Source organism: Centrocercus urophasianus, unplaced genomic scaffold (assembly GCF_019232065.1).
Source record: "Centrocercus urophasianus isolate 14NV4802_14NV808 unplaced genomic scaffold, USGS_Curo_1.0 seq_11, whole genome shotgun sequence".
Taxonomy (NCBI): domain Eukaryota; kingdom Metazoa; phylum Chordata; class Aves; order Galliformes; family Phasianidae; genus Centrocercus; species Centrocercus urophasianus.
In genome coordinates, this window is record NW_024884253.1 from 79,937,175 (window position 1) to 79,952,344 (window position 15,170).

Genomic DNA, 15,170 nt, shown 5'->3' on the forward strand with positions numbered 1-15,170 from the left:
AAAATGCAGCGAGCAGTGGGAACACAGCAGACAGGCTTTTCCTTTTGACAGTTACTCATGTTGAAGGAGTGTTCTTTCTTTTTCTTTCTTTCAGAGAGCTGTTTCCAGGTTTATACTGTAAAATTCATCACAAATCACTTTTGGAGATTAATAGTTTGTTAAAATGATCAGGGAGAAACTTCAATTTTTTAATACAATACAAGCAAACTTGTTTTGATAAAACATTGCAGCTTTAGTAGATACTTAGCAAGCTGCCTTTTAAAATAAAATATATACCTTCTATAATAGTGGACATATACATCATGGAACCATTCCTTTGCATTTTATCACTTCCCACCACTTACACTGATTTGGCAAAATCCAGCAATACTGACAGGCGCCAAGAAAGATTTCCTGAGTACTGAACTGTAAATACTGCTGGTGGAGCACAGAAGGTGCAGCAGGAAGAAGACAGGAATTACCAGGATGGACCAAAGTGCCAGCTCCAGAATGCAGTCTCCATCAGTGACAACAAGTGCAAGCTTTGCAGAGTAAGAAGAGGGAACTTGCCCCAGCCTGCAACTATTTCTGTTCTGTACTTGCTAAGCCAGGTGTGGCTTCTAAGAATTTTCCTTCCATACTTCTTAGGATTTCAACAAGAAAGAATTTGATAAGCTATGTTTTTATACAGAACTAAGTATACTATGAGAAAAACTTATAACAGACTTCAGGCAAGGACAGAATCGTATTTCTAGGTGTCTTCCAATCCTGTACAACTAATAGGCACATAACTGATACTAATGCAGAGTGCACTGTGTGTGTGTTGATGAGCAAAGAAGTCATGCAGGTCTGACCAAAATAGGGAACAGATTTCTAAAATGTTCTAATAGTGTAGGATTTAAGGAGTAAACACTAACATCCTCACTAGCTTTGCATTCCTGTTTACAAGTTAATACAACACAGGCTTCTGGTCCTGAACAGCAGAAGTTTCTTAATAAGTGCTGTATATATACTTTATAGTAAACTCATGGTTAATATGGAGTTAAGAACTGATTTTTCCTTGACTTGAGAAAGTGAGCTGTCTTAACTTGTGCACTACAGATCAGGGAGACGGGGAAATTACAAGGCTTGAATTTAATTTATGTCTTTCTAGATGGGTTTCTGTAGAATGCATCCTGAAGATAACTAGTGCACCTTTGCAAGTAATAGTGGCTAGGAGACAACCTGGTTGGCAATGCTGAAACAAAAAGTAAGGAACAGGTGGCACAAATTAGGAGTGCAGCAGCAATTTATCCACCACCAAAACTTAACAGAAGAATTTTCAGGCATTAAAGCATGGAAGTGATCTCCATAATGTTAAGGCAATTTTATAATGACAATTGCACTTTTATGACAAGGTGCAACATCTACAGTTGTACTCCTCGTGGAAATTGCATCCTAAAGGCCTTCACAGGACAGGCACCAATATTTTGAAAGAAATTATCATGTATTTAAAAGACTTGTCTTTGAAATTTTTTTTTTTAACTGATATTTAGATGGCAAAAAGCCTACAATTGCAATCATGCCTTTTCATAAATCAGGGCGACACTGTTTACAAGGATGTTTATTTTGTTTCCTAGCATACATTCTCATACTTTGGTCCTGTAGGCTGTCCTTGTTCCAGTCCTGAAGCTGTTCTAAAGAAGAACTGGCAACGCTTCTAAGCCAGTGTTCTCTAAAAGTGTCAGACATTACTACATTTCTTCAAGTTCACTGAAAGTTTAAATAATAACTCTTTTCTCCTCTACATTTTCATTATCAAGAAGTGTGTTTAATTATCTTGTTGTGAATCTGGAGATCTTAAAATGAGAATCAACTGTATTTTACCTTTTAAAACAGTTACATTTCTTTTTAATGGTCACTAAGCACAATTGACAATGCAGTACTTATAGACCTAATACAAGGAGAATTATTACTATACTCACTTTTTTTTTTTAATGAGAATGAAGGCTACCTTTGCAGTCTCAGGCTCTCAGCCTCATATCTTGTTCTGTACACTATATTGTTAATGGTAAGCAGTACCACACATTTCAACTGTACAAAATTATACAAGACACTTTATATGGTGTGTTTTTGTTCCAAATTAGACACTTTGTCTTCTGCTTTAATAGTGCCACAACATGGACAATGCAAAACAAATAAGGCCTGTAACAATGAACTCTGAGTAGTAGAAGAAATGAAAGGAGGTTTTTAAAGGCCATGAACTGCTTTGGAACTTCTGCTTCTCTTTAAGCAAAAACAACAAAACCCAGCAAAACAATCCCTTGGGGAAAAAAAAAAAAAAAAAGCAAGCCTTTTCCATATACTATTAAAAAACCATTGCATGGATTATTTTTTCCTCTGGTTTCTAACAAACCAAAACAAGCACAGCATTGACTGGAACAGAACTTGGTTCAGCTTTAAATAACAAACAAACAAATGAAAATATAGTTTAAGAAATGTTGACTAATCTACAGATTTAAAGATTCAATAAAAAGCTATCCTGAGTGTTCCACTTCTGCTGGGTAAAGCTTGCTTCCGATTCATGACATATGGCACTTGAGTTATAGGCAGGTTGTTGGCCTTTTTCTCCTGGTAAAATCAGGAGCTTCATGAGAAAGGAAAGCCTTGCATGAAGTGATTTGCTACTTTCTGCCAGTAGCTGTGCTTCAACACATTTAGAAAAGGAAAATATATTTTAAAGCTCCAAGCCTCAGTGATGGAAGTTTTACATTCTGCTACTATCTCTTCATTGCTAAAAGTAGGGTGAGAGACTGCTTGTTGACTCTTAGAAATGGAAGAAAGAACAAATGAATTCTTTTTGTTAACTGCTCAAATGTCAAGGAATCTTGCCCTGCTCATCTCATATGGTTTTAATACTCAAACTATTTAGAGATTAAATTTAGATGCTGTACTTTTTAAAATTTAACAGGATTAATAAGAATTTACTCTTAGTAACTAAGTGTAAGGTTTTATATCTAACATCTTTCGTGCCTGGCGAAAGAAAAGGGCAGCAGCAGAAGAATGTGTCTGGTTGCAGGTAGGTTAACAAAGTTTTTATTGATGAATAAAGCAGGTACTATTTAATCACAAGAAACACAAAAGCAAACAGACTTCAGGACTACCGTACACACTGTTGTAAATCACAGCAGTATATTTCAGAATGTGCAAACCATAAGAAAATGGTACTTTGGTTGCCAAAAAAAGAGTCTCTCAGACATTTCTTATGCTGAACAGAATAGGCCAGATGTGCAGTGACGTTATGCATCCGTATGTGGCACTGAAAGATGCTGAAGATGGTCCAGGGTTGCTTCAGGGTCAGAGCCTCCTCACAGCTATGTGTTTCCTGGACTCTCAATGACCAATTTCTGTGTGGCATACATCTGGCCGATAGTAACCTGAAATCAAACCAAAATATTAGCAAGCCAAATCCAGAAAGTAATCAGGTTATAATTGCAGCTTCACAAAGGAGATTAAAAACAAACCAAGAAATGTGTAGGCCTTGTATTAACCTTTTTCATTATGACATTTTTCTTTCTATAAGCATCTTTTCTAAATAAGAACCTCACCTAAGCCCATAGCCAATAGCTGTGTACCTAAAATCTTGAAATAATGGCAGAAGGATATTGTTCAAAGGCACTCATTAACAGTTAACGACACAGCAAAAGCAAACAGCCTCCATATTTAGAACAAGGGAAAGATGAATATTATCAGCCTGTATTTCTGATTACGCTTTTGGGTGGACAGCCAAGTTATAAACTGCATGCTAGGGTGTTACTTTCTAGTCTGTGTGGAACCCCAGTTTTCCTCACAAAGGGTCAAACCATTGCCTGTACAGTTAGTTCAGCAGTAAGATTTTACACATGCTGGAGCTGACCATGAGACAGTATTCACACCTCATGCATTTGTGCATTCTAGTGAGATGAGGAGACGAAAAATTGACTCCTCTTGTCCTTTTCTAGTCTGCATTGTAGCATTGCTAAATTGTGGTTGGTGACAGCAGCCACATAGATCTTCACTTAATAGCTGAGATGTGGATGGAAGTTTTGTGCAAGTAGGCTTGTGTCTGCAGAAGCCAACATTTATTTTAAAAGTATGAATTTTGGAGTCGAATTTTTACTATCTATTATGCCTTTTCTCACCCTTCACTCTCTTCCCAGGGTGCTGGTACACAGCTTTGTGTGTCCTTTTCACTGGAAAAAAGATGGTATGATTAATTATGGAAGTAGGACAAAAAAGGCGGTGCTTAATTACATGAAACAGAATAGGTGTAGCAGAATTTAATACTGCTCAAACTAAGGCTGACAGCAAGTCAAGCTCTCAAAGCAGTGAAAAAAGTGAGGGAAATACATTTTTCAGCATTCTTCAAGTACTATTTTTGATGGGAAAAATCTTGGTAGCGGTTAAATTTTTTCTTGTGTGCCCACATAAATGTAAACAACATTGCCTTTTTGGAAATGAACTATTTAATCTTGATAAGCGGTGTGGTCTGAAACACGTAACACATTGATCTGAATCCTGAAATGCTCATTACGAGGGAGGATTGATGAGCCCTTAAAGGGAACAGCAGTTCTCCTTGCCAGCGAACACTCCACTCTTGGCACTCAGAACTAAGTCAGTAACAGCATATGAGCAAGTCCGATTATTTTTGAAATTACTTATGAAGTGTGTTGCACATAGAATATTTAAAACAAAGGCCATACACAACTGAGGCATGTGTTACCAACAGAAACTTCAAGCTGTCAGCAAGTGTTACTTATCAAACAGAACTCGCTGCTCCTGAGTTATGTGGCAGACTCCATCCCTTAGTGACTGCCTTACCACCAACCATGCTGTAGTGTTTGATTTTTGTATCCTGTGTTCCAGACTCTAAATAATCATAGAATCACAGAATGATAGAATTGCTCAGTTTGGAAAAGACCTTTAAGATCCTCAAGTCCAACCACAGCCTAACCATACCACCCTAACAACCCTCTGCTAAATCATGTCCCTGAGCACCACAGCCAAAAGATTTTAAACACATCCAGGGATGGTGACTCAACCACTTCCCTGGAGAGCCTGTTCCAGTGCTTAACAACCCTTTCTGTCAAGAAGTGTTTCATGATATCCAACCTAAATCTCCCCTTGTGCAACTTAGAGCCATTTCCCCTCATCCTGTCACCAGTGAGAAGAGACCAGCCCTGCTCTCGTTGCAATCACCTTTCAGGTATTCTTTAGTCCTTTTTCATACAATGCAGCAAATTTAATGGAGGCTGGGAGAGATTACAGAAAACCCTGGAACCTAAACTGTGATTTTTTTTTTTCTCCATCCACTGAGAGACAGATGAGACTGAGTACGTAACTTCCCAGTCAGTCTTGGTAGGAGAGATACAAACTGCTGTTTTCTGTCCCCGTGCCAAGAGATGATATTACCTGCTGCTGTACCTCTTGACTTGAACACGGTGAAGTCACAGGTGTGTGTATTAAGCTGATTCTTTACTAAAGTGCACATCTCAAGAAGTGCACAGCCAATGGCACTGTGCCATTCTGTCCATGGCAGCCTGTTGCAGCTGGCATGCTCTGCTGCCTCTCTTTCAGAATCTATTCTGTGGTGTTTCAAGCTGAATTTTGAAACACAAGTATTTTTTTTCTTAACTGCTAGCCTTGAGTTTCCATCGTTACAGTCAAGCTTTTCGATGTTTCCCATGCACTTCAGACAAAACAAATATATGTTCCATTTATAGCTGTTGAAAAATTCACAACTATAAACATGAACTGCATCAGCAGAAAGACTGCCACAGTACTGACACACAGACATTCGTTAACCCTCTGAACTGAAACAGCATTCCTAGTGTGCCTTTGTGGGAAATTAGGTCTAGAGGAAGCACTTGAAAAGGCAAGTGTCACTGAGGACTCTTCTCCCAAAGAGTTAAGTAGCTATCTCTTGTGTTTCCACTTTGCCATGTATGTGCATTTAGTTCATACACAGCATGCCATTTACTCTTCTGATGGCTGGGAGCCAGCGTAGAGGTCAGCGTCAGCATTTTCATTAGAAACAGGAAGCTGCTGTGGAGAAAGGCTCTGCCATTTGCTCAGCAACCTCGTTAGCCATAGGGTTATTTACCTCTATGGTAATGGTGCCATTTAATTCTGCAGTAATGAGTGCACAATGAAAAAGCACTTCATCATCAGGAGAAGACTATCAATAGAAATATAGTGCTGCTTCTCAGATCTTACCGAAGATTCAATTCTGCCTGCAAAATTCTGTACATCAAAACTAAGTATGACAAGTTCAGCCTTCAGACCTTGACAATTTATTCTTGCTCAAAGATTTAGTACCATTCTATATGGTCATTTTTTTCTTGTGATCTTGAAAAAGTCAATCTTGCCTTCCATCTGAATTCTGGACAAATTGGGGTTTCAGAATGAGATTTATCAATGGATGTAAGTGAGGTAACAAATGGGAAAAAGAAATTACTGAACAGTAAGCATTGATGCATCCTATAGCACAGCTCTTGCTACGCAGCTGAGGGTGTAGTAAGAAATGTATAGTAAATGAGAAGAATTAAATAGAATTAAACACAGAAAAAGTCAATATCCCAGAGACATTAGAAGAATGGGCTACCATCCTAAAAACTCAGCCCATCCAGTTACATTGCCAGCTCTGAACTCTGTCCTCTCAAATGGCCCACAGCTGCCACTGCTGGACCCGCAGGGACACCCATGGCGATGGGCATGTTTGGTGCAGTTGCCACTGCACACAAGTGTGGTGGGACAGCCATGGGCAGGGAGCTGGAAGCAGGGGCTTTTTTCCTGTCTGACAAAGCCAGCAGATGAGGTATTGCAGCCTCATTGTCACTGCTTGTCGAACAGCACCAGATCTTCAGCTTCTGAAGGGATGTGGCACATATTGTGGCTCTTGGCTGTGTGAAGGTTTTAGTTTGCAGCTCAGATTTGAGGGAGAAGCAACTGCTCCTCTTTCTGCAGGTCTGAAAACAAGGTGACCACGTTTCAAGAAGTTTTCTGATTTGCTTCAGTTATTTTAGAGCACGTGGTTCTGCTCTGAAAAGCATGAGGGCATGTTTCCCTGGCAGCTCTGCATGTATTCAAAAAGTCTGTCCATTTTATTAGCCTCTGTGTTTTTTCCTCCTTAGGACAAAGGTGGGCAGGCACCTGCTTTTCCCATGCACTGGACAGAACTGTAATTGGCAGATAAGCTGTGTGCGCTAACAAACCTTTTGGGGCCAGTGGAACAAGATACTTCTCACTGCCCCTGACTTCTCATCATTATGCTTCTGCCAAACCCAACAGTCTTCAAGCCCCATACCACCCGGTAGTGTCGGGCCTCACTGACAAATCCCAGCCAGAATTCCCTGAAATTACTCAGGGAAATGGCTGGGGAGCAGATCTGAGTGAGAGTGACATCCAACAAGTGTGGCAGTGTATGACCAAGGAGGGCGCCCACACAGATGGATCCAGTGAAGGGTGTCCACAACTTCTGGAAACAAGTGCAAAGTGAAAATGACAAGAAATCTGGCTTGTGATCTCTGAGCAGGACTGACACATAAGGAGGATAAATGCCAATTGGTGTTGGACTGACTGGGCTTCCCAGTGCAGTGAAAATATCATCTTCCTGACTGCAATCATGGATGGTTTTATGTAAGTCAATGCAGTATGACTACAAACACTCCTGGTGTCTTTATGGTATTTTTTACCATCACTTCCTAAGCAAAATCAATGCAAAATTTGTATGGGGAGCAAATGGATTGCTGAATGGAGCAAAAGATAGAAGTGCTTTCTTCTAATGATATTTTGGGCTTTAATTAATCTCTCTGCTTGCAGCATAACTAAGTCCAAACCTCTCCATGGAAACTACTAAGTCAGCTGTTGACGAGCTGATGAGATGGTGTCCAGAGAAAACCCACTGCATGCTTCCAGAGTGGCTTTTTTTCTCTGTCACTTTTACAGATCATCCCATTTGTAAAAACAACCACACACACACACACACACACACACACACAAAAAAAAAAAAAAAAAAGCCACAAAAAACTTGTGCTTATTTAATAATTAAAATTTGTTTTAAAACAGTTTCTGAAATAATCACTTGGGCACAACTTCCCACCCGCAAAAGCAAACCAACCCCAGGACTTTTACTGCCATTTGTTTTTCTGTAATAGACAAAAGCAGGAACAGCCCAACAGGAGATGGCAGTAACACTCCTACCTTATGCACAACCATCCCATGGGTGAAGAAAAGGACTAAACAAGTGAAAGAGCCACCACAGCACAGGAAAATATCCTAAGAAAGCAATTTCTTTAGCTCTCAATTATTTAAAAATTGATTTCCTGGGAGGGTCATCTTGGGAACAGTAAAAAATATTTCTTGTTTCTCTTAAACAAGTGCAGATGATAACTGAGGTTGATATAGTAGAGATGGTTTCACACAGAAAACACATTTACATATATATATACATACTTTTTTTTATATACACATGCACAAACATACACGTGAGCAACAACCTCTATGTAAACATAGCAATCTTCTCTTTGGCTGCAGATTTGTTTGCAGGGAAGCAATGGTTCCTTCCTATAGCCTGGAGTCACACATGCATTTTCAGTTTTCTTATGGAGAGAAAGGAAATGCCCTATTTATATTTATATACCTATATATACACCTATATATATATATATGCTCACATATATAGGTCTATATATTCCAAATGTAAGAAGTGGATACTACAGCTATTAACAAGCAATTTTTTCCCTCATTCCTCAACTCAGATATGCTATACACAGCACAGTTAAGTCTGTTTTCTGTGTTAACTAAAGCCATTTTAATGTTTGTTTTATATAAATACAGTCATTTTTGAAACAACTCTGTAATGCAATAATAAATACACCAATGTGGTGCAGAGTAATTAAACCCAAACAGCAAACCCAGAACTCATCAGTAACTGTTCAGTGCTCTGCCAAATCTTTGTGTTGGCATTAAATGCTGCGGCAGTGGCCTTATTTATTTTTGCTTAGGAAAGAGTGTTGAAAAACTGCATTTGGCTCCTTAGCTATGTAAGTTATTTCTGTTCTTGAGCTGGAAACGGTATACAACAATGTAACATTTTGGAGACACTGCTTCCATCTGTTATGCAGGAATGGGAAAGGAAGCGAAGGGAAGCACAGAGCAAAGAAGCTGTAACTACTGCATACTCTGCTTTCACCCATGTTTTGCAAATGCTGTTTTCTTTGTTCCTTCGTGTCAAAGCAATTTTCTACTGCCAGTGCTACACTGAGCTTCTGAAAAGCCAGGAACAAGTAACTCACAACTGCTGTTTTTCTGACTTCCAGTAAAGAAGAGGGCGTGAAGTAAAACAGCTAACAGTCAAGAATTCCTCTGAAAGTTATTTCCCTTCATAATGATAAGATGCAGTTTTGTTAGAAATGTATGCATTGTATCTTGGTATAATTTTATTCAGCCAATGAGAAGTAGGATCACATAATACTTATTTAGTGCTCTTATTAATCTGTTCTGGGGGTTCCCCTGAAGAGATACTCCTCAGCAGAGAATCACATCTAATCCAACAGTGATTAACACAAAAAATACTGCAGGCATATATGCTTCTGTGTATTTGTTTATGATGAAGTACAACAGCAAAGGATTCTTCTTTTTTAAACGCTGATTATGTCTTAATAAAGAGAATATTTATTATTTTTTTAAATTACACAACCTGCTGCTATCTTTACAGACAATGTGGACAAGACAGACAGCCTCTGCTCTAATGCAATGCACGTAATATAGTGTGAGATAACAAGAGAAGGTCCTAAGTAGAAGAAAGAACCATTGGACAGCCAAGTGGGCAGGATCATGTGCTCCTTCAGTCAAAGAGGGCACACTGTTTCACTTCTCTGATTTCCTGCAAGTCTTCTGTACTGCAGAAAACGGGAACGTGACAAAGTCATCTTGAAAGCGTGCAGGACAGGCTAGCCAATGGCATGGGCAGCAGCCTGCTTCTAAGGGGGAAGGGAGAGGAGAAACTTGGTGTAACCTGGATGTAGCATGCAGAGCAGGAAAATCACTTGGCTAGGATGCTGAGCATGGCAAGAAAAGCAATACAATGCATTGGTGCTTGAAAACACAGAGAGCTGGACACAGCTGGCTCATACTGTCCTGAGTGCTGTCACGTACCAGGTACTCTAGTAATGCTGACACATTTGGTAAGAAATGTCCAAACTGTGCAAGGAGGATCCTGTGATTTGTAGCAACTGCATTAGCAGAATTATCCAAAGTGAGTTGGAGAGCCTGCCTTGCTCTTGTGCAGGATAATGCAGCAGCCACCTCCTCAAAATACACATTTTGCACCACATCCAAAAAAATACTGTATTTTGTTAATGGCATCCCTGCCACAAGAATTTTTTAAAACATTTTTTAATTTTTTAATTTGCTATTGGTGCTGTATTTTGGGAGGTGAAAGACTGTGAGCTACGAAATTTTTATTGATGGTATAATAGCCAGAGTTTAATTGTTTGCTGCTTCTTATTATTTACTCTTTGTCTTCCCTAAGACTCCAGATTGTCCTCACTGAGGCTGCTAGTGCTGCTTACAGGATGGCAGCAGGTACACTGCATTCTGTAGAGCTGCCAGATGCCTCAGTATGCTCTCAAAGCAACAAGTCTGTCAGTACTAGACAACACTAGAATACTAGAATGCACTAGATACAGGATTTCAAGACATAAAGTACAGAGAAACATCTTTTCTGTCCTTCAACAAAACTAAAAGTTTCATAAAGTGAAGGGTTAAGCTCATTTTTACAACTTTAAGGTTCCAGAATGCCTCTTTCTCACACACATCTCAAACATCATATGATTACAGGCTGAACCTTAGACATGCTTACAAGCTGAGCCAATCTGTGTGCACATTCAAATTATGAAAGAACAGAAATAAGTGAATTTCTCTTTAGAAAATTCCTGTGTCCAAAATAAATTTTCTGTTGGAGAATTTTGATTCAATCTGTTTCCTCATCCAGAAAGAAGCACCTGATCTACTTAAACATTTGCATGTCAAGTCCCTATCGCTGAAGCTAATCCAGCATTTAGGTGATCTGTAACGAATTAGGAAAGGAGTAAGAGCCTTTCTTTTTCTGCATTAACGAGACTCCCTTTTTTGGCAAAGTACTAATGTATTACTAAACTACAATCAGCTGTTCCTGACAGAATCACAAAGATAATTTCCTTGTTTATCTGACTTTCTCTGATGGATGATATCCAAGATTTCTTTTTTTCTCACTTGGCTGTCATTTGTGTTTCACTGCCTCCAACTCCCACACCTGAATGTGCCCTGCACTTCAAAGAGCTTTGTTCTGGGGGTGGAGAATTACAATGGGAGCTGTACAAAGCACAGAGCATCCTTGTTCTCATACTCCCAGGGGACAGGAGGTAGCCTCTCTAGCTCTTGGGAATCAAAGACTTCAGCTTTTGGAAATTCAGCTGGAAAAAACATCGCCTGCACTGTTTACACTCTTCAGAACCTTGCATAGGGAGCAGATGGAGTATATCAACGTTTTAGAACTGAGGATGAATTAGCTGAATTTCAGCCAAGGTTTGTGACTATGTTGTCACTATGTAAGGATTGTAGTACAAACAACCTGAGATGAATTCTGTAGTTCAGCTGTGTCCAAATGACACTCAAGTAAAAAGATGCCATAAGGCAGTCTGAACCGAGGCAAGCTCACATGAGATGTGCTTGTTTAACATGCCCTGTGCACAAATGAGTTAATTTCCCAGTGCTCCTCAGCCCAGCCCTTTGCACAAACATTAAGAAGAATTAATGAGGGAGAAAATAATTATTTGCAAACCTCTCAGCTCTTGAGCAAGAGATATCTCTGTTTGTGTGGATAAAGGGTATCGCTTACGTTTTACTAGTTTAATTGGTATAAACTATAGCAGCACTTTTTTCTTTCTTTTGGCACAGATAAATTACTGGGTTTAGCACAGCTGGTAAAAGCTAATTCCGCACAAAGAGTTCTTTTCAGTAGTGTGGGTGGCAAAACACTTTCAGCAACTGGCTTAATTAGTCCTTCCTTCTTTGCAATAGCACAGGACAGTTAATCGGAGAGAAAAAAAAAAGATTTAGTGGAAGATGCAGCACAAAGTAATCCTCTTTGCTCTTCTGCTTTTGCCAGCTCTCCCTCACTTAATGCTGTGCTAAGCAGAGGCTTGCCCTGGCATTTCTCAGCAGCGCTAAGCATCAGGAGTGAGAGGCCAGCAACTATTCCAAATATAGCCAAAAAGCAATGCGAGTGCCAAGCCCAGTGGTTTTCAGCCTCGCTGCTCCCATCCCCCAGCTGCTGATAGAGCTCTGGAGATCCTCCAGCAGCACAAACATTGAGCACCCGTGGGATGCAGCTCCTCCCTGATAAGAGCTGAGACTGGTCAGAGACACGCGGCCTCCCAAATGCCAGACAGAGGGGGTAAAGGCCAGGAAGGACAGATGCGCCTGTATTTACCTTCACTGTAGGTCAAGTGGGAAATAGCCAGGAATTTTTGTCTAATTGTATCGTGTTGAGTAATGACTCTGAAGATATATAGTGCAATGGCTAACAAACATATTTAAAAGCCAATCCAATATGCTAGGAATGCATTACGCATTTCTCCTCATCCCAACTACTCTGGGAGTATGAAGCATTTCTGCTAAGGAAACCTGAGTATGGAGGGGAAAAAACGAAACGGGAAGGTCTATTGCATGAGAGCAAACAAAATAATCAGTTCACGAGGAAAACTTCCAAGATATCTTCAGGAAAAAAGCAAGCAGTAAAACTGCAAGTGTTTACCCACATTTGCAGTTCCTGTTTTTTTCAGGAGATTATTTTTATGCTTGCCCATTCATTTCTTTTTGGCAGCCAGTGGAAGACAGGGCTATTCCCACAGATAGCATCGGGCAGACTGCTTAGGAACAAGAGCCCATGAAAATGCCTTGCAACTGCTCACTGCTCGTTTAGGGGCAGCATGATACTGATAACTGTATTTTGCTAACGCACACCTCTCTACAAAAGTTGTTTGGATGTCTATGAAACCTTGGCCCATGAAAGGCTGCTGTTAACCTCAAAATGATCATTTGAACACACATCAGCAAAATAGTCTAGGATTTTGTCAGCGGAAATAATTTCTAATATGATATTGCATATTTTTTTTTTTTTTTTTTTTTTTTTTTTTTTTTGCATACTGAGCGATTATATATTTCTTAGTTTTCATTTATTTGTATGAAAACAATGAAACAAAAAAGGAAAGTGACTGACTACAGATAGAAAGCCATGAAGCTACTTGCACAAAAGCTACTGTGAGGGATGGGAACTGCTAAATCATGGCCTGAACCTCTGATTGATCACCTGAGGCGAGCACTGAGTCAGCCAGAGGAGCACAGGTGAAGGCAATTCTCCTGTAATGCCAGAAAGAGTGGAGCCAGGCTCCAGCCCTCCTAGACCTATTTAAGAGCTGGCTACCAGTAGGGAAGGATCTCTTCTGGAGTTTTGTAAGTGAGCCCAGGATAAGGGTAAACTTTCTATCTATTCTCTTTTTGTTATCATAGTCTGCTTTGCCAAACTCTCTTGTTTATTTTGTAATTATAACATCTTAATATTCATTGATTATACAGAGGGATCTGGACAGCAAGGTGATATCTTTTCAGTACTTTTAAGTATTCACCATCTCACTTAACTCTAAGAAAAGAGGAACAAGATCAACTGGATGAAAGCAGAAGTGATTATTTAACGTATGTGATATGTTTTTTTCTTTAATATATATATGTCACCAAAAAGTATCTTGCCCATTCTGTGCCAGCCTATTTTAGTGTTTAAAAATGTGGTGTAAGCCTCGTATATAAGCCTGACTGTATGAAAGAAACTCCCCTTTAGGAAAAAAGCATAGGAAAGCAAGCCAGTAGATGGCATTGTGGCACTTCATAAGACACTTCAAAAAAATCCCACTTAAAAAGAATGCAAGCCTAAGGATTGTGTTTAACCACTTACTGCTTAACCAACGCAGTATCTTGTTCCTGCTCAATGCTACCCATGCAAAGCCAACCACACAAAACCACAGTACTGCACGATCATATTAGCCCTGAAAGAAATTTCCTCTGTGCTGCTTCCCAAATCCAATTAGCTCTGTATGCTAGTTACAATCCCAAATTTGAAAAGATGATATCTGATGGCTTGTGTCCCATGAGCCATAGCCATCAAGGGGAGACCAGAAAGGATGTGATTATTTGAAAAGTATTTTCTAAAAAGTAATCACATACAAGATCGTACACATCAGTGCAGATGATACCATACAAAAAAACTCAACCAACCAAACAAACAAAAAAAACCACAAAAGACAAACAAAAAATGAAAATGCAAAAACAAAAAACACTGCAGAATAGATATTATCCAGTAAAAATAAGTTTTTGGAGTATTTTATGAATACTTCCATTTTCTCCCCCTGCAGGCCCCTTCCCATCTCAGGTATTCCATGAAGCTTCCATGATGGTCTTCATGGTATTCATGTTTAAGAAAATGTCTGGTTTCACTGCAGCATTTGTCTTGTATCCATATAACAAGGAAACATCAAGACAGTGTAACCAAATTTGTACTGCGTATGGCCTTTAAGTAAATTTCAATAGCTCTCTATAAGTGACAAATTGCATACGTTCAGACTTCCATGTCACTTACATCAGAGCAAGTTAAAGCAGTCTAGTTTTCCTGACAGAGAATTTCAACTTCAGATCTGCATTTCCTGCTTGGCTATTCCATGCAATGGTAGAGTTCACATTCCTGAAGGATATGAGACAGGCAAAGAGTAAAACAAGGAAGCTTAATTTTAGGAAAGCCAACTTCTAGCTGTTTAGGGAATTAGCTAACAAAACCCCCTGGGAATCTGTCCTCAAGGACAAGGGAGCAGAGCTGGCAGATCTTTAAGGAAGTTTTCCAGATAAGCTCTCCATCCCCAGGCATATGAAGTCAAGAAAGGAAGGCAAGAAACCAGCACGGCTGAACCACGACCTGCTGATCAAACTGGAGAGCGAGAAGAAAATGCACAGGCATGGAAGCAGGGACACATAAGCAGAGAGAAGTACAGGGATGCTGCTCAGCCGTGCAGGGACAGGGTCAGAAAGGCCAAGGTCCAACTGGAACTGGACATGGCAAGAGCTGCAAAGAGGAACAAGAAAGG

The 15,170-nt window shown here is 39.7% G+C and overlaps 1 protein-coding gene across 1 annotated transcript in view; it reads right to left on the reverse strand.

The window, feature by feature from the left end:
• Nucleotides 1-3,026: 3,026 nt before the first annotated feature.
• The window catches only part of LYRM4 (LYR motif containing 4), an 80,848-nt gene continuing 68,704 nt past the window's right edge, over nt 3,027-15,170 (reverse strand). Inside the window, exon 3 of the mRNA XM_042836592.1 lies at nt 3,027-3,395. Within this exon, the coding sequence (XP_042692526.1) occupies nt 3,333-3,395 (63 nt within the window). The 3' untranslated portion in view covers nt 3,027-3,332. The remainder of the gene's footprint in view (nt 3,396-15,170) is intronic.